The following is a 25,193-nucleotide window of genomic DNA, read 5'->3' on the forward strand; positions in this document are numbered from 1 at the left end:
GAGTCCTGTGGCACCTTATAGACTAACGGATGTATTGGAGCATGAGCTTTCGTGGGTGAATACCCACTTTGTCGTATGCATCTAACGAAGTGGGCATTCACCCACGAAAGCTCATGCTCCAATACGTCTGTTAGTCTATAAGGTGCCAGAGGACTCTTTGACGCTTCTATTATAGCTCCCTTCCCAGACTGTGTTTGTTTGTAGGGTGACCAGATGTCCCTATAAAATCAGGACAGTCCCGATATTTGGTGCTTTTTCTTTTATAGGCTCCTATTACCCCCACCCCCTTTCCTGATTTTTCACACTTGCTATTTGGTCAGCCTATTTGTAAGTGTATGTATCTTTCAGCGCTAAAGATTGGCTAAGTGAACTGGTCCACCTGACGTGCTCCCGGATCCTCGTCCGAGCTCTGTCTGGTACCATCACGTACCATAACAAGTGAGTAAGTCTGTGTTGCATTCTGCTACTGTAAAGGGCAGAGCCGTCCCCTGGGTAGGACAAATTGGGGCGACCGCTCCAGGTCCAATGCTGTCCCGTGAACTGGTGTGATTGGATGGTCCAGGAAAAGACAAAATCCATCACTTCCGTCCCAGGCCCCACACCCCTATAGGGATGGCCCTGGTAAAGGGGATACATAACGCTAGGCAAATAGGATAAGGGAGTAATTGATTTGTTTTTCAGGGGGAGTCAGTGGTGGTATGACTGTCTATAAAAGCGAGGACCTCTTTTAATGAATTTTAATTAGTGTATATGGAATTTACATGACTCTGCTACACAGGTAGAGCAGCTGAATGATGAACGTGTTTGCTCAGTGTTTACTTACTAGGTGATGATGTGACAACTAAATCTCTTACCAGAAGTTATTCTCAAAGAATGGTTCAAATGTTATTTAATACTATTTTCATTAACAGTAGGTCTAGTTTGTAAATTGACAATGTGTTCACCAACAATTTTCTGTAGGTTAGAAAATAATCACAACCATATTGTAGCTTGTGGGTGCCTACAAAATTATTGTAAACTGCTGTTATTCTACTGAAGTTCAGGCTCACATGAACTAGTGAGAAACTGAATATAATCAACAAAATGTTTAACCCTTTGGCTGCAGTTTGACCTGTTGAACCAAACACTGGCTTTTCCAGTAGTCTAGGAAAATATTGTTAAGTAGGCAACATAGTTATGTTTTGTACAGTTAAGTGAATGATACTTCCTGTCATTGCAGGGAAAACAGACCACAGAAAGGAGGTATATGTGTTGCCAACCACACATCTCCAATAGATGTTTTAATCCTGACTAACGACGGATGCTATGCAATGGTATGATAAGTGAAAACGTGTGATGTTGATTTACACAGTAGCAATCAGGAGGAGGCCACTAAAGTTTGTGACCTAAACTAGGGTCTGACTTCAGATGTCTAGAATAGACACTATGTACTAACCCAGTGTGTCACTAGCTTCTGACTATGGGAAGGATCTCTGACTTCTCGCAGCATTTTCCAGACAAAACATACATCCTGAGATCCCAGATAAACTCAATGGCTTCTGCCAGGTTGTTTATTAGAACTTGGTCCCTTCAGACCAATGTGTAAATGAGAATCTGAACTACTGCAGAAGTCACAGAAATGGAATCTGTTGGATCACTTTTTAAAAATGCATTTCTTTACACTGCATTGTTAAGCAGGTATGTCTACATGGCAGATGAAGGTGTGATTGTAGCATGGGTAGGCATGTCTACGCTAGCTTTAATCTTGCTCATGTAGGTAACAGTAGTAGTGAAGATATGGCACTACAAGCTGGCAGCCCCAGTATAAGCCCAATGGGCTGCACACTCAGGTTGCTAGTCTATGCTAGAGCCTATGCCCACTGCATCTTTGCATCTGTTACTCGTGCTAGCTAGATTAAAGCCTATCCATCCTACAGCTACACCAAAATGTGTGGTGTAGACATACCCGAGGTTATTGCTCAATGCTCTAGAAGTGAGCCTCTGCTCTCGATCCTTTTTTCAGTGTAAGGGAGGAAGGGGGTGTTTGGTCCTTGAGCAAGGTTGTCTCGGGTGTCAAGGCTGGAAGTTGGTGGCCAGTAGAATTGCTGTGAATGCACTGTTCATAAAGTGCACCTCGGAATAAGTCGGCCAGCACAGGGGCCTGACCAGCAATGGCTCGCTCTTCAAATGCAGACTGCAGACACTTTGCATTGCAATAGAGCAGACAGGCTAACTTGTTTAGTTGCATATAGTGACTAACTCAATTTTATCACTATGGGTATGTCTACACTAACCGCCGGATTGGTGGGTAGCGATCAGCTTATCAGGGATCGATATATCGCGTCTCATGTAGACACAATATATCGATTCCCGAACGCGCTCCCGTCGACTCCGGAACTCCACCAGAGCGAGCGGCGGTAGCAGAGTCAACAGGGGGAGCCGCGACTGTTGATCCCGCGCCGTGAGGACGGGAGGGAAGTTGAAATAAGATACTTCAACTTCAGCTACGCTATTCACATAGCTGAAGTTGCGTATCTTACATTGACCCCGCCCCCTAGTGTACACCAGGCCTATCAGGAATTCATATTACTGCTGACTTTCCTGAAGGGGCCTAGCAGCAGGCCTCCTTCAGCCCCTCTGAGTGCTGGAGGAATGGCTTGTTAAGTAAAACTCCTGCTGCCATCTGATCTGTCTAGCAGATCTTCTTATTACTGTTGTAGTGGAAGCTGTGAAGAAGGCTGTGGGAGAGGGATGTTGGCTCTTCTGTGTGTGTTTACTATAGCTGCCCACTGTGAGGGTCATAAGTTAACTAAACTGGGTGCTAGTCATTCCAAAAGAACAAGCCCAGTAACATTCTGCTGCAACAGACTTGTTCCGAGGGAAGACCCTCTCAGGGTCCTGGAGCCCAAGCCCGACAAGTCTATACTGCAATTTTTATAACCCACAACCCGAGCCCAGCGAACCCAAGTCAGCCGCAGGTGTTCTGTTGCAGTGTAAATATACCCAGTGTGTCCAACCTGTAAAAAGGCACCCACAAATAATGGCAGTAGCTGATCTTTTGTGGTGGCCTGCCCATCATGCAGCTTAAGACTGAAATTCAAGCGCGGCTGCAGGTAGTGCTCTGGGGATGAGATGCAAAATAGAAATCTACTTTGTAGCTGAATTATTGGGATTGTGAAATGCTCAGAAAAAAAGGAAGCAACAGGTTAAGATGGGGCATCTCAGTGTACCTTGTGATGTGGTAATAGCACAAAAGTGGTATGAAACTCTAACTTTCATCTTTAGTAAATGTTAATTTTTCGATTGTAACACTTCAGTGACTGACAGTACCTAAAATCTGTGCAAGTCACTGGTAGATAAGAGTACTGCAAAATATTTTGCCTAAAACTTTATAAAAGTAAAGGCAGAGGACAAGGAAAGAGGAAGACTTCTCTTAAGTATTGATGGTAATTGCATTATGAGTAACCTCTTTCTGTTCATGCAGTTGGTGCACAGTGCATGCAAAAGCATGTAAAACTTACAAAATTTAGGTGTGTTAATACTCATAGCTATATGTGCACCCTAATGTGCATGAGAGAACCTAGTGCAAAATAATGAAGAGACCAAGATGGTACAAACTTTAAACTATTTTGTAAACACAGAACTTCAGAAGTGACTTTAGTAGCTACCATATTGGTTTCAACGTGCTTAAAGGGATTTCTAGCTGTGTGCAGACAGTGTTCCCGGGTGTGAGTGGAAACTTGGTGCGCCAGAAAAATGCAACCTTAAGCGTCTTTTTGTGACTTCCTGAAGATGCACAAAAGTAAATGCTAATAAAATAGTTGCCTGTTTACTTTCTACTGTCTGTATATTGAGGATTTGAACCGTGATGTGTAATATTTAAATAATGCTAAAAGACCAGCTATCCAATACTGTATTTTCTAGGTGTCTAGGAAACGAATGCTTTTACTGTGTGTGTTTTTTTTTTTGTTTTTTTTTTGTGTGTGTGTGTGTGGGGTTTTTTTTTGTTTTTGTTTGCATTGCAAAGCTCTAGCTTGGAGATACATAGCTGTATTTTAAATAGGCATGAAGCAGATGGACTTTCATTTTGCCATGAGTTTTGTGTAGCAGCCTGTCTCATTTGGGCTTGCAGGTTGGCCAGGCTCATGGGGGTCTAATGGGACTTATTCAGAGATCCACCGTCAAAGCCTGTCCCCATGTCTGGTTTGAACGCTCAGAAATGAAAGACCGCCACCTAGTGACAAAAAGGTAAGGAATGGGCAATCACTCGGCTGAGTGCTGCTGTAGCTGTGAACAATAGCATTATTCTAACCATAACAATCCTAGCATCTTGGAGCCCTAGTCATGGGCCAGAACCGCATTGTACAAACACAGAACAAAAAGATGGCCCTTGCTCCATAGGGCTTACAACCCAAGTATTGCATAAGAGACAGACAGCCAAACAGTCTTACCTCTTCTGGAGGGTGAAAGACTAGACTGTAGAAGCACTTTATCTGCAGTGAATATATCTGGCCATCTAGTTCTAAATGCTAAACACCTTGCAGAAACACTGGGAATACCAGGACTCAACTTCCTTCTATGATTGTGTATTACCATAGTCTGGAGTGATGTGGACTGCAGTCGTTTGCAACATGCATGCAGTGAATGGAAAAATTACAGTTGTGGGAGCAATCCTATGCTCTTTTTCTTTGGGAATATTACTATGCATGTAATTTGCAACAGAAATGGAACTTGGTTGTTACCCACAGATGGGAAGAGAATAGGCAAGTGTGTGCTTGCAGACGAGTGCTGAGATACTGCAGAAATGGGGCAACATTTTGAAAAGTCATTTAGCACTCTTGGAATCTCTTCCTATAGTACAATAGCTTAGACAAAAGGTTCCAGTGACGAAGGTGTTCCAGGTGCGACTGCCCAGAACTTCTGACATGGGGTTAATCTGATAACTCTGCTGCCAGGGACACTTGGTGAGCAGGTACCCAAGTGTCTTTCTGTTTCTTTCCACAATTATAATCTTAATTGTTTTCCCACATGAATGTCAAGGAAAAGCTATATGAAATCCCAAACTGGGACTTACTGTTGGGAGGTAGGAACCTAACATGACTCACAAAAAATTTAATTTTACCATGAAATAGAATTACCCGTAGCTCTTTCTGAAATGTTCTCTAAATTGGAGCCTTCTAAAAACCACAGACTTGCTGTTTTAGATGAAATTACCTACAGTACTGAGCTCCTGGAAAGGGCAAGATTTCCGCAAAGAAGAACTTTCTCTTAGCGTAGTACAATAGAGATGATAGTGCTATATTTCAAGTATCTATGAAGTTTGTAGTCTAGCTTCAGGTTTGTTATAAAGGGAATCACTCTCCTGACTCAGGAATGGAGTTGTTCCTACTTAGAGATCTGAGTCTGGTATAGCTGACCTCCCATGATGGGAGGGAACAAGGAAGGGAAGCTCTCATTAACTGGGGAGAATCATGTTCTCTCATCCCTCTTTCTCTTCTTGCATACCTTCACTAACGACTTCATTTACAGAAGATAACTGAAGGGTGTGTGTGGGTTTTTTTGTTTGTTTAGGGGGAGGGGGAAGGAGAAGACAGGAGATGAAATCTTTAGCCAATCGTCCTGATCATCATAACCTTCCAAACTAAAAACTTTCAATCAAAGGAGCACCTGTCGGTTGGGGTTGGATTCCAATGCCGTGTGTTTGTATCCTATCTTAAATTTTGTGTAGAATTTTCAGGATAGTCTTATAAGGGATAAATTTGTCTTTCACCTTCCTGGCTTCTAAATGGTAGATTGAAGGGGCATTCCAGAAAGTCTACTCAACCAAGATCAAGGAGTGAGAATTGTGGGCATAATAGATATTTCAGAAATGGAGAAGGCCTATGATTAAATAACTAGAACCAAGATTATGTAGCCTGTATCAAACTCACATATTTTGCTCAGCCTGTTTAAGTATTGCAGTCAGTGGGGCTTCCACTTGAGTGTGCCACAGCCTAAAGTATTTTACAGACAAGAAGTTTTTCCGGATAGGCAGCCTAAAACTTAACTTGAACTTTATGCTGTTCATTTCTTGCGTTAACACTACTTCCTCTCAGTGCATCAGCCCTTCAAATACTTGCTGTTGGTTTTTAACCCCTCAGTTATTGCTTGTGAATCTTGCAACAGAGGTGCTTCTTCACAAACTCCCTTGTTAAATCCTTTCCTCTTCTTACCACAGTATATTAACTACTTATTACTAGAGCTTGCCACAAAAGGGCCATTTTTCATGGGGGGAGGGGAAACCTTGCTGTCTCTTATTAAACTTAAAAAACCGTCAGTTAATAGAGGCTAAATATGAACACGCATTTGTGCTCACACGCATGTGCGTGTTCTCTCTCTCTAATACATCCGTGTGCAAGAGGGAGCTGGGAATGTCCCTTTTGAAGTAAGAATAATTGGTGAAATATTGGGTAGGACTAAATTAATATTAAAGGATCTAGAGAGCTGAATCTAGGCTCAAATGATATTCCTGTTATGAATTACAGATGCAAAGTGATACGTTGCATCAAACATTGGCCTTTGGTTTCTGTTGAATGCACATACATGACTGGGGAAAATTAATCCCGTTTCAAAATGTATTGATTAAACATCCTTCTTTCTGCTTTCTCAGACTGAGAGAACACATAGCCGATAAGAACAAACTGCCAATCTTAATTTTTCCAGAAGGTAAGAAACTGTCTCATTCCACTGGACTTAGTGCTTCTCCGTGCTTATGTCGCTCTTCATTGTCCTGCTGTGACTCCGATTGCTCAAACAGATCTTGTTCCACACTTGTAATAGGAAACATCTAGTGTCAGGATGCCCCAGCTCCTCCCAGAAATGGTGGGATGAAGGGGAAGAAGTGCTGAAAGGGTTTTTACTTAAATGGCTTAATCCTTCTTCTCTGACGCAGACAGCCAGTTGTGTATCACGCGTGGCCTCCCTGCTTCTACCTACCCCTCCATCCTCTTCCCCAAACCTCAACCCTACTCTTCTAGCACTGCAGGGAGGGGAGCACTGCCCCACCATTCTCTAGCTTCCAATCTTTAGGCCTGGACGAAGCACAGACATTGGAAAGACTAACTCATGCTTCTTGGAGGTGCTTTTTACTGTTCCCCAGTGGTTGCTTGCTTTGCAAACTGGTATAATCCTGCTGTCTGACTCCATTAGAATATAGAACAAAGGTTTCCTGACTGTTAACACTCTGACTTTTCTCTTTTGTCCAGGCACTTGTATAAACAACACATCAGTAATGATGTTTAAGAAAGGAAGCTTTGAAATAGGAGGGACCATTTATCCAGTTGCAATCAAGGTAAAATACAATAGCAATAGGTCTCCAGATGCTGATGTTTACCTGTAAAAAGTTCTGGCCGCTTGGTGGGTGGGAGATGGACAAAAGTTTGTCTCAGTACTGTTGCTGGTAGAAGCACATGCCCTACAACTGGCCCTCTGGTGTACTTGGCCGTCAGAAAGTGATGAACAACTGAATACCCACGAATGAAAGTAATTCAGTCTCTTTAGAGTTGCTCTCTTGAAATAAGTGGAAACCTGTTGGTGGGTTCTGTTGGCGTTTGCCTTACAACGTGGAAGACTGGAGAGACGGTAGGCAGGGAGTGGTCTGGCCAGCCCATGAATTAACAAGTCAATATTTGAAGGAATAAGAACATGAAGCTTGTAATCAAGGCTAGACTAACACCACTCTACCTCGGGGGGGTATAGGCCAATGTGTAATGGTTACTAATGTCCTCCTATACAGCCTTGTGAGTTAAGCGTCCTAACACGTGTTTACACTTTGGATCTATATTATTTGCATGTTCATTTATGCTGGAGGTAATGACTTAAACTTACTATTTTGCCCCTCTGCAGTATGACCCTCAGTTTGGAGATGCGTTCTGGAACAGCAGCAAATATGACATCGTGAGCTACCTGTTGCGAATAATGACAAGTTGGGCCATTGTGTGCAACGTCTGGTACATGCCACCGATGGTCAGAGAGGTATCTTTGCATATGGTTGGTGGTTGATTCTCTGAGCCATACTTATTTTACAGCCTATAAAATCAATCTTAAATTGAGCCTCCTTCAGTGCTCTTGGTAGCATGGTTCAACTTCTTTTCTCAATTTTGCATTTCCCAGTGTATTTAAGTATGGAATGTACCTGCAGTGTATTAGCTGTTGGACAGGGACAGCCTCCTTTTTCATGTAGTGATGCTCTGGGACTAAGTGCTGATGGCACAATGACTACACAATTACTCATGCTAATGTGAGCTGTGCTGCTAAGAATAACACTCGCTGTTTGGAAAATTGATGACTTAATAATAAACCAATCTGTCTGAGGGAAACTTTCTCCATCTTGCCATCACTTCAAAAACAGACCTAAAATGTGTGCTAGATTTACCTGGGAAGTGTGAGATCTTCCATTTAGTATCAGGTTGCTGATGAGGGGTGGACTAACATTATTTGAGGAAGAGAAGGCTAAAAACTAGACATTCAGAGAATGAGCTTAATGTGTCAAAACCACTCCACTTCCCTCTCTGACACCCTCTTCCCCCCCCCCCCAAAAAAAACCCCCAACAAAACCCCCCCAAACAAAACAGGACAAAGCCTAATGCCCTGAAAACAAAAGCTTTCTGGTCACAAACTAAATAATTGGTAGGACTTGCAGCACAGCTGCGTGTATTTAAAAAAACATTCATGGGTAAATTTACTCTAATTTCCATCCCTTGTAGGAAGGAGAAGATGCCGTCCAGTTTGCCAACAGAGTGAAGTCAGCCATTGCTCACCAAGGAGGACTGACTGAGCTTTCCTGGTACAAGATGTGATTCTGCTTGGGCTTAATGTGACATTTTTTGCATAAAAGTCTTTTGAGTCTTAATGGCTATAGAATGTGGTTCAGACTCTCTAAACTGTCTAGGGGACTTAGACACTTCTTCACTATATAATTGAAGAGGAGTTAATCCCCTAGACAGCTTTGACTGCCTCAACCTTTGTGTTCTTAAATGGTCTTAGCCAGTATATGGTAGATAATGAGGGAGTTGGCTATTCAAGCACTTCCATATGAAAGAAGGTTTTCTTAATAATTTATATGATGACAATACAGAACTCTTGAACAGTGGGTTTCAGCTAAAAGTTTCAAAGCACAATACAGTCTTCCCTGTTTGACAAATAGAAACTAAGGCATGTAGAAGTGACATTATTGTAGTGAAGAGACACCAGATCAGGAGCAGAGCTGAGACTAGGACCCAGGTCTGCAGACTAGGACCCAGGTCCTACCCATTGAACACCCTGCCTCAGTATGGGTTTCCAGTACCCCAAGAGCATGTAGTGCTATAAAATAAGTGGATCATGCTGGAAAAACTCCAGAGCAAGGCCTTGATGAGAGCAGTCAAAATGCACAAGTGGATTCAGTGCTCTACAGACCCAAGGATGGGACATGGAATTTAAGTATCCTAAGGGACAAATGATACTATTTACGCAAGCGCTACTGTCACTGAAGTCAAGGTGAAGTTACATGGGTGCATATATTTAAGGGCTTTGGCCCAGATCATCAAAGGCATTTAGTGGCTCAACTCTGACTTCATTTTTTCCCTAATGTTGAAGTTAACATCTAACTGCATCCTTTCTGTCTTCTATGCTCCAGGGATGGAGGTCTGAAAAGGGCCAGAGTCAAAGACACTTTCAAGGAGCAGCAGCAGAAAAACTACAGCAAGATGATAGTAGGAAATGGATCAACAGGAAATCCATCAATGGGAGCAGAATCAGACTGAATCCCAGCTTTTCCAACTAAGCTTCCCAGGACTAGCTCTTACAGAAATACTGTGGGTTTTTCATTTAGAAAAACCAAACCTATTCTAATGTGTGATCACCTTTATGTGGATGGGGCAGAACATACACACGGGGCAGTATTTTGTTATGTATTTTTCTTGAAAGCATGATATTCCACTGAATTGCAGCTCCCGGTATCTTGGAATAGAACCTGACATAAAACTGGTGGGGGGGGAGTGCGGTTTTTAAAAACTGTACATGACATTCTCTTGAACCTCTGAAAGGGAAGTGCATACAGTGAGTCTGGCCTGATGCTGTCAGATTACCGTGTGTGCGCAAATAACTCTTCTTGCTAAAATCACTTGGCAGTTGTAAACAAATTTGTTTCCTGAACAGCTACTTTCTCTCTTGTCATGCTTGTAGGCTGGCTTTTTTGTTGTACAGTTCTTAATTAATCTTGCAGTTTTAGTGGTGTCCTGATGCATTCGTTTGTATTTCTGTGTATGTGAAGCAGGGAGGTGGTGAATAACCTAGAACGACAGACCCTAAACAGGGGGGAGAGAGGTGGGCAATCAGAACAACATCCTCTTCAAACACAACCAGGACCTTGGATGGCCTCTAACCCTAGAATTGCCTAATGGAAACTGATACCTGAGAAGATATTTAGGAGATTCCTCTAGAAACATCTCTGCATACTGGAACTATTCCCTAAACTACTGTGCTTCTTCAGACTGGGAACAGTAAAAGGAGAGATGATTGGGAGCTCCATAACTGAAAATAGATACCTCTGTATTACAGAGGATGCATTTTTATTATAAGTGCAAGTAATTCTCTTTTTGTAGAATGCAACAGCTTAACAAAAATCTGTGGGGATCAGCAACCACAACACAGCTCATACTTGGCTGGGCTAGCAATATCTATTACAAACCGAAACAGGATTCATGTGTCATTTGCAGTAAAAGAAATGGCCGGTTGGGAATGCATGTGTACTGCAGCCTTATTGTAAATGGGAAATAAATTCTATATTTCTAATGTGTCTCTGGTGGTGGTATTTTTCCTCTAACTTGTTCGTTCTGGCTTCTGTTTCCCCTTCTGTTGGGCAATGGCTTGCAGTGTGGCTCAGATCCACCAAGGGACATGGGCTCGGCAGCACCTCGCCACCCGGTGAATTAGCCACCCAGGATTCCTAGACAATGCCTAGGGAGAAACAGGTTCCTAAGAAAGGGATCCACAAAAGCCAGCCTGCTACTTGGGGAGCCACCTAAGCTAGTCAATGGCAGATGCTGAAGAGAGGGTGTGGTCTGAGCCCTGCCCTTCTTAGGGCATTATGCAGCCATCTCTGCTCAGAATCCACAGGTGGGAGTTGGGAGCCTAAGCAGTTTCTTGCAAGGGTGGCAATGGCAGAGGAAGCCTCCCTTTAGTCCTCTCGTTAGGGAACTCCCCAGCTTCAACTATCCCCTGTCCCTCCCTGCATGACAAGGAATAGGGAATTTTCCACCTCTCAGGTGAGTGTCCTAGCAGTTAGTGCTAAGTAAGCATTACTCTTGTGCTCTCTGTGCCCTAACACATCTTATTTATACACAGTGGAACAGCTTCAGCAGGAAACTCCTACATCTGAATATCCCATAGACCACTGATTTTTTTTCTTCTTTTTGGGGTACTCATCCCCCCTCTCTCTCCTGCCATTTTGTGTGGAGTTAGGTATGCTCAGAGCATGCCTCCTGGATTGGGCTCTGCCAGTGCAATAGGTGGGGTAATACCTGATTTGAAGCTTCTGCTAGACCTTAGGCATGAGCTAGGCCCAGACCCACAATAGGATTTAGGTACCTATGTTCCTACTTAATGCACTGTCAGAAAACAAAGTGAAAATAGTAGGAGATAAATCACTGAAGTCAACATTGACTTCAATGCAAACTGGGTCTGGCTCAGATGAGCGTAGTGGCATGCTGCAATTCTGGATTCCAACTATTTTAATCTAACTTCTGCTAACATAGGCCCATTCCTTGCCTTTGAAATAAAGGAACAAAGTGACTTCATGGTCCTCGTATCCAGGGAAAATAAATTGCTTCAATACACTGCACACTTGAAACTAGAACAGAAGGGAACCCCAGAGACACTAGACCAATTAACTTACAATTAAACACCAATAACAATGAGCCTCAGTGCAAGAGTCTGTAATAAATGATGAACTATTTTAAAAGAAGTGTGTGTGTGGGGGGAGCAATAAAACCTCTTCCCTCTGCCATGAGAGAACCTATTTAATGCTGAATAGGTCACTATAAACTGGGGATTTCCCATATGCTCCTAAATATGAAAACTGCTATTCTTTAATTGAAAATTATGGGCCCAAACCTATATGTACATGAGAACCTCTCTCAGGTGAATTCCTTCCACTGAAGCTAGCAGGGCTACTGCCATGAGCAGTTTCGTGGGTCCATGTTGACAATCTGTAAAGGTCTTCCGTAAGTTTAATTGCATATTGGATTATAGCCTACAATTTTCAAAAGTGACTAGTAACTTTTAGGGGCCAAAGGTAATGTACCTTAAGTGGATATGACTTTTCAGAAAGTGTTATATCCCAGGGCTGAAAATCTAAATTGGCACCCAAACTCCTTAATCAACTGTGAAAATTTAGGCCTAAGTCTTGGCTGAGTGGGTCCTAAGATATGGAATAAACATGGCTGATAGACTTTATTAACACAATGGGAAAAGTTGCTTTTGTCTTTTTGAGTGGAGGAATGTGGTATTTCAACTCAAAAACAGCAAAGAAATTTGATTCAAACTCTTGAGGTAAAAAGAACCTTTGGGCACAAACCAAGCATTAAAAATCAGCCCAAAAGGCAGTGTGTTCGGGAAAGCTTAAGTGCATATGAAAAAAGAGGGAGCAATAAATGAGAGCTGGCTTGGCGATGAGGGATGGAAAGGAAAACCTTTGTGGTAATCGCTGTTAAACAATTTTGAATCTTAAAACTCAGTTTGGTAAACTTGAAGCTTTGTTATTACAAGGACAGCAGAAGCAGCAACCACTCCAAGGTTGTATAGTAGCTTCCCTTGTAAACCCCTGCCTTCTTGCTCCTAACTTTCTGCCATTTATGCTGTATGGGCTGGAATTGTCCTGGTTTGGTATCTACTTGAAGATCATTCTTAATTTGTAGAATTTGTGTGGGGGTGTGTGTGTGTGGAGGAAGAGGGGGGGGGAATAATAACTTCTATTTAATAAAGAAATGCTATAACTGCACCAGTGGAGGGAAGCTAAACTGGGCTAAGAGTTCAAATTTAGCATCAATGTAGTCCTGGTAGAGGAGGGTTAAATTTAAGAATCCTGGAGAGAAACTGGCTGTGATTTGTGTTGTGGCTATGGGGCTAGTTACACCTCTGCACCTCCTGCTCTCATAAATTCACCTAGCTTTATGTAAGTGAGCAGTCCTGCTGAAGTCAATGGCAATGCTCCTATGTGTAAGTGTTTGTGATGGCTTCCATCTTGGCCAAAACGCCAATTAAATGGGACAGAATTGCATTTATGAGCCTCTGAAAACAAGCTCCTGAAAAATTTTTTGTCGGACTTTTTTTGGAGCTTAACACTTTTCCTAAGGAAAAATACCTTGTCCATTAATGTCTAATTTAACTGATTATTGCACAGAAGGAATGTGGGATAAAAGAAGGGGTCCTGATACATTTCATAGTCTTTTTTTTTTATTTATAACATGGAAAGCCTCTAGGGTAAACTGGTTGCTGTTTGAATCATTTTCTTTCTCCTCCTCTATGGAATGTACTTGATCAGAGACAGTTTGCCAAGAGTAGTACACTTATTAAACGTATAAATTAGACCCCACACACACCAAAGACTGAGAATATGTAAGTGTATCTTATTTGCCACCAGGTGGCAATCAGCTCTTTATTGCTACCCAGGAACCAAAGGCTGCAGGACACCACTAGGAAGCAGATAATGCAGAGCTAGAAGCACCCACAAGAACCCCTTTTTAAAACTAAATTTCTTTTTTCTTTCTTTCTTTCACTGTGTAGGGTAAGAGTTGCAATGAATGCTTGATACTATACCCATCAACTCCTTTTCTTTCTCTTATAAGAACTACTGGAGGGGGGGAGGAGGAGGGAAGCGAAGCGAGTGTGTGTGTGTGTGTGTGTGTGTGTGCGCATAGACTCCCTTATTCTCTGGTTATGGGTCCAAAATCTAATACTGTAGTGGCATTGGGATAAGATCTGTTGAATGGTCAGGGCCAGGTCTACCACCTACTAGAAAGGTCTGTACAGGATAAATGTGCATGGTCTTATTATAAATAGCAGGGGTTTTAGTAGGAAGTACTCTGCACTCTCTGGAGGGTGTTATTTCAGTAAATGTAAAATGCCTCAACTCCTTATTAGTAAACTACTCATTCTTCTGAGGAAACTTTCCATTCAATATCATCATTCCTCAAACTAATAGTCTATCTCAGGTGATTCTGCATCTGATCAGGCTTGAAACAGTCCTGTCAGCCTCAGGCCCAGCTCCTGGACTCATATGATCATGTGAATATCAGCGATCATTTTAAAACAATCTTTTAGCCCCCATGGATATGGAGGAAAAGCTCAAAATGTGAACCCAAACGGCTCAAAATCCAGAAGGCAAATAAGTACCACAAACTTATTTTGTTAAAATACATGATTTTTTCAGCTAATTACATGATGTATAGGGGCCTGATTCATAATTTTGAACAGTTGGGGATGTCAGTGCTGAATACTGTGAGAAGTGCCTGTCCTGTAGCATGGCTAATTCAAAGCATAAATATGACATCTCTTGTGATGGACCCATCACTTACAGTGGGAAGGTTTGCACAGGAGGGTTTTTGAAGTAGGACAGAGAGAAAGGTCTCAACTTCTCCTTTTCCCCTCCCTAGCTCACCCCCCTTCCTTCTTTCTAATACAGTCTGGGGAGCTGGCTTGAGAACTTTTGCAGGGTTGGTAGAAGGGGCAGTAGAAACTAGGATAAAACATTAATTTTTGTGCAGATGGCAGGATATGGGGGCAGACCCTGGCAACATCCTGCCTGTTTTCTGGAGACGGACGGTCTCCCTACTGGCACAGCATTTCACACTTCTGGCTTTGGGCCTAGCTGGAATCTAGATGGCTAAAGGCGCATACGTTTGAGGTTTTTCTTTTTAAGTTTCAGCTTTTCCATTCTAACTGCTTCTATAGCCCCTCTCACCACTGTACCTAAACATCTCAAATGCTAGTGACTTTATCCTTGCAACATCCCTTTTATTATCCCCACTTTACAGATAGGGAGCTGAGTCACAGAGACTAAATAATGACTTGCACAAGGTCACACAAGACTGTGGCAGAGCCAGGAAATTAACCCAGATCTTCTGAATCCCCAGCCAATAGTTTTACCACAGGGCCATCCCCACACTCCCCTAACTGAGGATTGCTTTGAGTTTGCTTTGGACAAAGGGCCTTTATGCTTCTGCTTTAGTGACAGTCAAATTGGGTTCTGTAATTATTTTCATGTCACGTGAAAGCTTCTCATTCAGCTACTTAGTGCACTGTAAGTATTGCTGAAAATGTTGGTCTTTTGGGGTTTTTAATTAATTTGTCCTAGATTTAAAGGAGTTTGACCCTTAATGTGGTTTGTCCCGGGTATATGAAATTCAGACAACTGGTAGAAAAACTTGGGCCATTGCCATCTAGTTGACTTACTCAGTCAGCATAAAGAGAACTGTGGAAATCCTTGAAACAATAGTCTCTTCTTGGAAATTTGTTATGAATAATCCAGTAGTGCTGCAGAAGCCTCTAGGACAGGGTCTAAGTGTCACTATGTGGTTAGACTTGCCCTCCGTACTCAACAGATCCACAGAGGTCTCTGACCAAGTCCATCCCCCTTTAAATATCTCACATGTGGTGTTAACCTCCTTTGCAGGCAGATGGTGTGATAGGCTTTGTTTTGTTTGCCTAGTTCTTCACAGGACTATCTATAAATCCAATCACGACCACTAAAACTGCAGCAAGCTCCCAGTTCAAGGGTGGGAAATGGTGTGCACAATTTTCAGGAGGTTTAGAGCCTTCACTAGGCTAAATATTCAAAGATCTGGGTGCTAATTTTTGAACTCTTCTCCATCCCTCTCCCAGTTCTTCACCTCAAGTCCTCTCGCTCCTCTCAACCCAATTCTTCCATCCCCCACAGACCCTATAGGGTGTCCAGTTAAGGGTCCACTTGCCAACAGATCACTCCATTGCAGGATCATGGCCTAAAGATCCATGCTGCTGCTCTCTGGAACAGAAGGAATCCAGGCTTGTGACCTGCCAGAGAAGGGTTAAACCTTTCATATGGGACACAGCACACTACATAGAGCCTTTGTGATGCATCTACACCCAAGTTTAAATGGTTGTACCAGACCACTGGGCTTATGAATGACTCAAATGGCAAACTGTCCCCAGACACTCAAGCTACTATGCTTGTTTTATCACAGTTGTGCTGCTTGGCGCTGCCATCTCTGATCGATGCGTCTGCACCTTTATCAGATTAAATCTGATGCCATCTTGAATATTTTTTTGTTTCCCCCTAAATGAACATAATAAAAAAAGGCAGAAATGTGACCTCAAGAGGCAGGATACAGACTCCAATGATTGTTCACTGTCTCCATATTTTTATTAGATTTTCTGTGTTTTTCTTTTTTCTATTTGCTGGATAAAATCCATACAAATGAAATACATGCTCACTCAGTAAATAATAATGAAAAGGTAAATTCATTTTACAGAGAAGCCAGTACATGTTAGACATCATCTTGAATGACGGTGATTTTCTTGAACTGATCACCAAGCTATTACAGTCTCTCAAAAATAATATCTGGCTTTTAGGCTCTATGATTGTGCATGCGACCTCTGCTTACCCTTTGGCTCTTAAGAAAAATTGATTTTTTAAAACATGTGCACAATACATTGCTAAAATTACACTGATAGGGTTTAATTTACATTATATTACTGTTCCAAGGGATGACTGCATATGCTGGGGATTTTATTTGTTTTTCACTTTAACTGTGGTCCTCTCCCTCCTATGTTCTACATTTAAAGGGTTATACCATTTCTTGCAATGATAGGCAGTGATTCAAATGAAATGAAACCTTTTTAGATCTTTTAACAGATCAGGAGTTCTCAACCTGGGTTGCAAACAGGTGTCAGGGGTCGCTTCCCATACAGCTAAATGGGATGGGAGGTCTTGCCTATACCCTGGTTACAGATTGAGAATCACTGTAACACTCATTTATTGTAACATTCAATTTCCAGGGATGAACCTTCAATGCAGAGGACCTGTCTGTATTGTTAGCTATGCACCAATATTATATCTTAAACACGTTTAAGAGGTTTATGTTCTGTGTGGGAAGGTTTTCTTTAAAAACAAAACTGGCCATAGTGGACGTAGTTGTGACAGAATTTCTTTGTGACCATAATATTTCCATTCCAAAGGCTACTGCCTTGTTCCTTTTTTGTAACTAATGGCTTTAGAAAAATATTACATGCCTGACTTCTCAGCACTATCATTTAAGTCTTAAGCACCTGATGTTTCCAAAGATTCTACAGAATCTTGGGTGACATCTCTGACCCATTGAAGTCTATGAGAAAACTCCCACTGAAATCAGTGAGGGCAGGATTTCACTCCACATACTTTTTGACCACCTATTGGAAAAATAGGCTAACTGGTCTTCCAAATAGTGGCACATTTTTGTTGATTATAGCATTAAAGGAAAAGAAAAAACACACTATCTGTAACTTTTTTGCAAATACATCCAACGTGAAATATGCTGCACTGGCTGTTTTTAAATAGTCACCTTCATGACACGAAAACCTTCTTCATCTGAATGGAACATGGGACAGAGACTGTTTGATAGATAAACAGAAGTTCATAGAAGAAGAGGAGTAATTCATATCTTATGCACATGAGGGGACATAACCCAATTTATGATAGTAGGGTTTTCAGATAAGAGAGGCTCTACGGCATTTGGGTTTGCATCAAACTGCCCATGTCAGCTATTGATTATAGCCCCAATTCAGCAAAACACTAAAGCATATTCTTAAACATTTTCTACTTCAGTGGGACTTGGTTGCATGAATAACTGTTTTGCTGAAGAGGAATGGACTTAAACAACTGCTAGGTTGAATCAGGGCCTCAGACCATTTAATACGGGTTCATTGTGCTTTTTATATTTGTGTAGCATTTTCAGAAATGCCTAATTGCCTTTGCAATTCAATAAACACATTGATGTATACAACCTGACATCCTTCAAAAATAAGATCCAACCCTTCTTGATAAATAATTATGCCTATTGTGTGGTTTATTTAATACTGCCTGGATTTCTCCTATAGACCAGCCAGGCACTGTCTCCTATAGTTTGTTTCATTGTGTGGCAGCAGAACAATAGGAAGGTTAACATTGTGTCATCCTCACTTCATCCCCAGATAATGCATTAGGCTAGATGGTTGACAGCACCACCGCATAAAGTGAACATGATGGCATATAAACCATATTGGGATCGCTTTAATACAGAACTACTCTTGTACAAATGTACTGTAATTTGTTTTCTTTTGCTCCACTGCATGCAACGGTTACACTTGATTTCTGCACCCAGTAAAGTCAGCGGCCTGGGCAGGGTTTAATCCTCTCCAAATGATCAAGCCATGATCAAACTTGCACTTGTACACACAGCTCTTAATGCTATGTTTGTGCTCAAGAGAGAGGAAAAGAATTCAGAAGCATGAACTATTGGCAACAGAAATCTCCTCCATGTCACACTTAACAATAAGAACTATACCGTGTCATATGAGACAGAGAAATAGAGAATCTCATTCAAAAGGCTTTAGCAACAGGCATTAATTAGCCCTCAAGTTAGCCATATGCAAAGAAGACAGCATAAATTCAGTAGGTCCAGGCCAAGCTGTTCTATCTGTCTGGGCTGAGTTACTGTCAAAGTTAAGGCTGGCGTTAGGGCCAGAATTTCAAAGTTATTTGGACACTTTAATGTGTAGATAGGTGCCTAGTGGCTTTTTCAAAAGCACTGAGGCACATAACTAAGATGCAGATATGTGCCTCATGTGAGTTAGGTGCTTTGATATTTTTGAAAATCCCACAAGGCACCTGTCCTCATCTTTAGGCATCTTTGGAAAGATACTGGCTGGAGATCAAATTGCTTTCAACATTAACAATTCTTCAATCTCAAAAGGTTCTTGAGAACACAGAATAAAACTAAACATGTAAAACTGCCCCAAACACACACTTGTGTCAGAAAATAATTAATGATCTGTGGGGTGGAGCGTTCATTGCTGAATTCTATTGCTGATTGAAAGATATCCTAGTATTCTAGTCAATTCAACTTCTTATATTGCACGCAGCCCTGTGGTATCTCAGCACCTTCTAGAAGAGCATGGAGCAATGTCACTACTTGCTTCTCTTTCCCTCACCTGCATCAGTACAGAAAGAACCCTAGTGCAGTGGTCGGCAGCCTTTCAGAAGTGGTGTGCCGAGTCTTCATTTATTCACTCTAATTTAAGGTTTTGCGTGCCAGTAATACATTTTAACGTTTTTAGAAGGTCTCTCTCTATAAGTCTACATTATAAAACTAAACTATTGTTGTATGTAAAGTAAACAAGGTTTTTAAAATGTTTAAGAAGCTTAATTTAAAATTAAATTAAAATGCAGATCTTATCAGTTTAGTGCAGTGGTTCTTAACCTGGGGTGCATGCACCCTCTGGGGGTGCGAGATGCTCTTTTTGGGGGTGCAAGACATGCAAGATTTTTTTAGAAGCTAGGGGTGGCTGCAGAGCGCTGGGCTGGCTGCCAGTACCCCAGGATGGCAGCAGGCTGAGCAGGGCTAGAGGCCCAGACGCTGGCTGGCAGGGGGCCGGGCGGCTGAAACCCCAGACCGTCAGTGGGGTGAGCGGGGTGGCAGACAGGACCCCAGACCGGCAGCGGCTCACCCGCTGCCGGTCTGGGGTTCCGCTGGCTGCTGCCAGCCACGGTCCCGGCTGCTGGCCCCACTCAGCCTGCTGCCAGCTGGGGGTTCCATTCACCCACGCCGGCAGCGGGCTGAGTGGGGCCGGTGGCCGGCACCCCAGCTGGCAAGGGGCCAGCAGCCAGAACTCTAGACCGTCAGCTGGCTAAGCAGGGCCGGCGGACGGAACCCCAGACTGGCAGCGAGCTGAGTGGCTCAGCCCGCTGCAGGTCTGGGGTTCCGTCTGCCGGTTCCTGCAAGCCGGGGTCCCGGCCGCGCTTAGCCCGCTGCCAGCCTAGGGTTCTGCTCACCCAGGCAGGCAGCGGGCTGAGCAGGGCCGGCGGCTGGAACCCCTGCTGGCAGCAGCGTGCCAGTAAAAATTGGCTGGTGTGCCGCCTTTGGCATGTGTGCTGCAGGTTGCTGACACCTGCCCTAGTGCTTTGTTATGAGGCTTACTTTGTGCTCACCCTCCTTCTTCTTGATGCCTTTCAGGCAGTCCCCAATCCTAGTCCCACTGAAGTCAATGCAAGATTTGCTATGAGCTTCAACAGAAGCAGGATCAAATATTTCATCCACACTCAAGATCTGACTGTCAGACCATCCTCCAATAAAACCAAATTCAGAATGAGTTTGTGAAGCAATGAGCCCTTTGTAAAATGCCTTGAGATCTACAGATGAAAAGTGCTATATAAAGAACTAGGATTTATTATTATGGTTTCAGTGGGTGTATTGATTCCTGGTCCTGAAGCTATATGAACATCATAGGGACTAGCATTTTTGTGGTTTATACCAGTGGGACTGAAAAAATGGCTTGGCAAAAGATACACATCAGTTGAACTAAACCTGAAGATCATGAGTTCAAGTTAGACAGACTCAAACCTATATTGTTATCATATTGTGACACTAAAGCCTTGTTTAGGCTAGGATTAAAGGTGTGATGTTAGTATGTGTTAGCTAACGTGCTACCTAACATGATTTTTAGAAGTCTTGTGTAGACAAGGGGCACTGTTTTTAACACCTGCTAAACTAGCTGAGCTAAGGCCTGAGGTTACTCCCTTTTATTAGTGTAAATTACTGTATTTATGCCAGAGGCTGAATCAGAGGTTATAAAAAATATTTCTGTTAAATTAATTCCACATCATTTTAAACTTCATATATCCCTCATTTAAGGTCTTTATCAGACATTGCATCTCCCAGCTGGACCGTGGCAAGTTGAGAGCTCCCTACATCCCTTTTTTTTAAGTTGCAAATGCTATTTATTGATTTTTATATTATTGCAATGTTATAAACCATGTCATGTGAAAAAGCATCACCAGGCAGCCTAGAGTGCATATGAACAAAAAAAAAAAAAGCTGGTTAACAAGTCAAATCAATTGGCAGATTCTCAGACCAGGAAGTACAAGGCAGAATTTTTACTGCTTTAAATCCTCCCTTGTTCATGGGAGAAACAAACATGCCAACATACAGAAAAGTCCTGTACAGTGGTGTAAAATTACTCGGCCCAATACTTGAATCTGCTCCGGCTGCTTTCCACTCCTCTGGCACACAGCAGTTGGAAAGCTGAGGATTCCTGTTGTGTAATGAAACTCCCTGAATGGCACAGAACCCCTGTGCTACTGCCTCGCCTGGCTCTTGGTGCAGAAGGCAATCCTGGGAGAAAGGACTATATATAATAAAGGGGAAGTGTGGTCCAGTGATTAAGGTGCTTGTCTGAGACCCAGGTTCAATTCATTGCTCCAGCACAGGCTTCCTTGGGGACTTAGTCTCTCTGTGCCTCAGTTCCCCCATCTATTTAAAAAGTGAAGAGGTGGGGAGATAATTGTACTATCCTACAGCAGAGGTATGTTGTGAGGATAAATACATGTAAGATTGTGAGACACTCAGATACTATTGTAGATGGGGCCAAATAAGTACCTAAGGCAGAGAGAGAATTTTAATAAATGCTATTCTAGTTAAAGTGCAGTTTACTCTCCATTCTAGATCATTAATGAAATTAAGATGAGATCAGAGTCAGATCCCAGTAATACCCCACTAGATGGCTCTCCCCAACCGGTGCAGTAAGAGTTACTATGTTCTGCAGACAGTTTTCAGTTCAGGTAACGCTGCTCATATTCCAGCCAATTTCAGTTAATTTTGAGCGTAAGACTTTGAGAAATGCTGCAAGTAAACTACATATCTCAAAACAAACTGAGGCCAAACAGGGAAATATCGATAAAGACAAAACTAGAACCTTTTATGTCTAGATATTGCTGTCTAACCCCATGGAGTACAGGCAGGCTGTCAATAATCTTCACAAGCAGTATTTACATGGTACTGGTTAAAGAGAACTGCACTCCTTTTGCTTCTGAAAGTTACTATTTTGAGAGAGCTGCCCTTTCTTGTGAGACTGACACCAGCATAAAAAGTCAAATGCTGCTCTCTGCCCTATAGCAACAGGCTTTGCAAGGAGGATTTGGGGGCAGTTTGGATGAAGAAATTCTTCCTTTGACATACCACAGCTGCTTAGTATGAGGTTGCCATTAGGCTACTCAGCTGCTACCACAACAGCCAGCTGGCTAGAGGATCAGCCAGGTCTCTTGTAGGTCTCTGATCTGGAGGATTTAGGTTGTGTAGTAGCTATAGACTTCCTGGTTTTAATAGACCATCCTGTTCTAAACTCCTTTCAGCCCTTTGGTTATTAATATTACTGTGATGCCACTTGGTCTGGCAAGGAAACCAGGGAGTCTTTAGATCAGTTTTCTCAGGATCTCATTGAAGTGATTATAATGCATCACTAACATTTGTAAAGGAGAATCATGTTCATTTTTCCTCCTCTTGAAATTGTACAAATGTGTCTTTAACCTTTAAAGCTCCTCTTGAAAAACTGATGGATTATTTGAATGAACTTCTTCTACTCCAGAGCACAACAGGAAACAGTGTGGAGAAAAATTTTATTCTACAGTAAGTCAAAGCTCTGTGTTTTATTTGAAAATATTGCTTTATGATGCACAGTCAGCCATCCAAAACCATTTTCCGTTGTAACTGCCTGATCCTTATTAATGCTTCTCAGACTAGGATTGCTTGTTGAAATGAACTTTTTCCCAATATGTTTTTCTAGGACAGGCCCTTTAAATTTGGAAAAGGGGAACAGCTGCAGGCCTAGAGTGGCCATTTTTTTTTACCTGATACCTACTTGCTGTATTTTCCTCATTTTTAGCTGATAAGTAGTAGTAATACTTTTAACTCCTGTTCTGCCTTCATTTTCTTATTCCCAAAGAGATGACTCTTTCTTACAGGCTTTTGCTAAAAAGTGATGACATTATGACACTGGCACTATGGGGGCCCCAGTGGAAGAGAAATCGCAAGTTTCCTCCTGCTTTGCATGTTGGTTCTTTTCTTTAAAAAAAAGAAAAGAAAGACCTTTACCACTCAGATTCATAGATTCCAAGACCAGAAGGAACTATTATGATCATATAGTTTGATCTCCTGTATAACACAGTTCATAGAACTTAAGCTTTAAGCATCAATGTTTCACTGTGACGTTCTTCCAATTGTTACATGGAATGAAAGCAGAATTTATTTTTAACTAAGAACCTTTTGTTTTGTAATAAACACAATTCAGACTTTAATACCTGGGGCTACCACGTCTTTCAGATTTCTAATAAAAAATCCCCAACGAACCAACCAGCCAACCAACCAACCAAAAAACCCCACACTGATAAATGTTCAGGATCTCATGAGGACATGTGCACAAGGCAGGGATCATAAATGAAATGTATAATAAGAGTGTCCTGAAGTTGGGACTTTCATTACACAATGATCCTTCAGTGCCATGTGCGATTTTAGCACTGTTGCATTTATTCTTCAAGCCACCTATACCATCTCAAAGCCTATTGAAGCAGGAAAGAACAATAGGAATAGGGGAACTGCCATACTAGATCAGATCCAAGGTCCACCTAGTCCATTATGATGTCTCTGACAGTGGACACTACTAGATGCTTCAGAGGAAGGTGTAGAAACCCTTCAGTAAGCAGATGTGGGATAATCTGTTCCCCACATTAGAACTCATCCTAATCTCTAATAGTTAGAGATTGGTACAAGACTTGATACATGAAGTTTAATATTCCTTCAACAAAATCTGAAGTCATTAATTGTGATAATGATGGATATTCTTGGTATCCATATAAATAACCAATCTCTTTTTTAATCTTATTAATTTTTGGCCTCAACAACTTCCTGTAGCAATGAGTTCCATAGTTTAATTATCCATTGTATTGAAAAAGTATGTATTTTTATCAGTTTTAAACTTCCAACCAGTTAATTTCACTGCATGTCACCTTGTTCATCTGTTATGGACCAGGGAAACAAACACTCCCAATTTGTCTTCTCTAGGCCACTCATTATTTTACCATGTCCCTTCTTATTCATCTTCTTTCTAAGGTGAACAATCCCAATCTTTTCAATCTCTCTTAATGTGAGAGATTTCCAGGCCTTTGAGATAGGGGGTAACAAAGTATTTAAAACAAAGAAATAGGATTCGATTAAATACAATGGTGAGGCCCCCTCCCCCAACCTACACATCTCAAATCTTTTCAAGGCACGTCTCTCATTTTATTACCATTACATTAATGGGTCCACTTCAAGGAGCTCACTATGACCCAGGAAACAGAAACAGACAAAAACTGGAGGAATTAGAAAGGACAATGGAAACCTAAAAGGAATTTTATGTTTCTCTGGCAGTAATTAAAGCAGTACAAAGAAACATGTTAAAAATCATGCTGAGTGGTGGGTAGAGAAAACTCTGAGTAGATACTGTGCAAAAATTGAGATCTAGCTCACAGAACCAGAGTACCAGTTTTTCTTTCACAGATAACACTGTTTTGTATATGCTGTATTGTATGTATAACATGGTTAGTATATGTAATGGTAAATAAGAATGCTGGTACTCCTGTGAAAGTGTTTAAGCCAAAGCCAGAAGTTTCTTCAGCCATAGTATTCTTCTTTCTATGCAAGAAAATGCTCAGCAGTTAAACCACAGATTATTGGGCTTTAAAATAATATAAACCACAGATATTTTTAAAATCCAATATTGAGCTGGGGGGAGAGTGGGACCTGTAAAACATGAGATTTATATACAATTCACAATTTAAGATACTTGAATGTTTTTGCATATAACAACCCAAACTCTCCTATTTTTGCAATGAAACCTGAAAATATTTCCCAGAGTTCAGTTATTGTATGTAAATAAAATTTGTCTTATTTTTCTTGACCCAATTCATTCAGAGATGGAGGGTACCACTATTCATCTTTTGTAATGTTGTAATCAGATTAATTTCCATGGTAAGAAACTGCAATCTCACAAATGCTAGACTGCAGCATCATTGTATGAATCAGGGAAGAAGAAAAAGCTCAGGACAAAGGAGATGGCTTTTGTGTACAGAAAGATATCCTGGTAATCAATATGAAGGGAAAGATAGATTG

General features: G+C 41.7%; 1 protein-coding gene across 2 annotated transcripts in view; it reads left to right on the forward strand.

The window, feature by feature from the left end:
* GPAT3 (glycerol-3-phosphate acyltransferase 3) overlaps window positions 1–10,795 on the forward strand; it is a 29,188-nt gene extending 18,393 nt beyond the window's left edge. For both annotated transcript variants that reach the window (XM_045019554.1, XM_045019553.1), the window contains exons 6-13: window positions 349–438; window positions 1,220–1,313; window positions 4,112–4,227; window positions 6,629–6,684; window positions 7,224–7,309; window positions 7,864–7,992; window positions 8,724–8,803; window positions 9,635–10,795. In XM_045019554.1, coding sequence (XP_044875489.1) covers window positions 349–438; window positions 1,220–1,313; window positions 4,112–4,227; window positions 6,629–6,684; window positions 7,224–7,309; window positions 7,864–7,992; window positions 8,724–8,803; window positions 9,635–9,761 — 778 coding nt within the window. In that variant the 3' untranslated portion in view covers window positions 9,762–10,795. The remainder of the gene's footprint in view (window positions 1–348; window positions 439–1,219; window positions 1,314–4,111; window positions 4,228–6,628; window positions 6,685–7,223; window positions 7,310–7,863; window positions 7,993–8,723; window positions 8,804–9,634) is intronic.
* Window positions 10,796–25,193: the final 14,398 nt, after the last annotated feature.

Source organism: Mauremys mutica, chromosome 5, assembly GCF_020497125.1.
Source record: "Mauremys mutica isolate MM-2020 ecotype Southern chromosome 5, ASM2049712v1, whole genome shotgun sequence".
Lineage (NCBI taxonomy): Eukaryota > Metazoa > Chordata > Testudines > Geoemydidae > Mauremys > Mauremys mutica.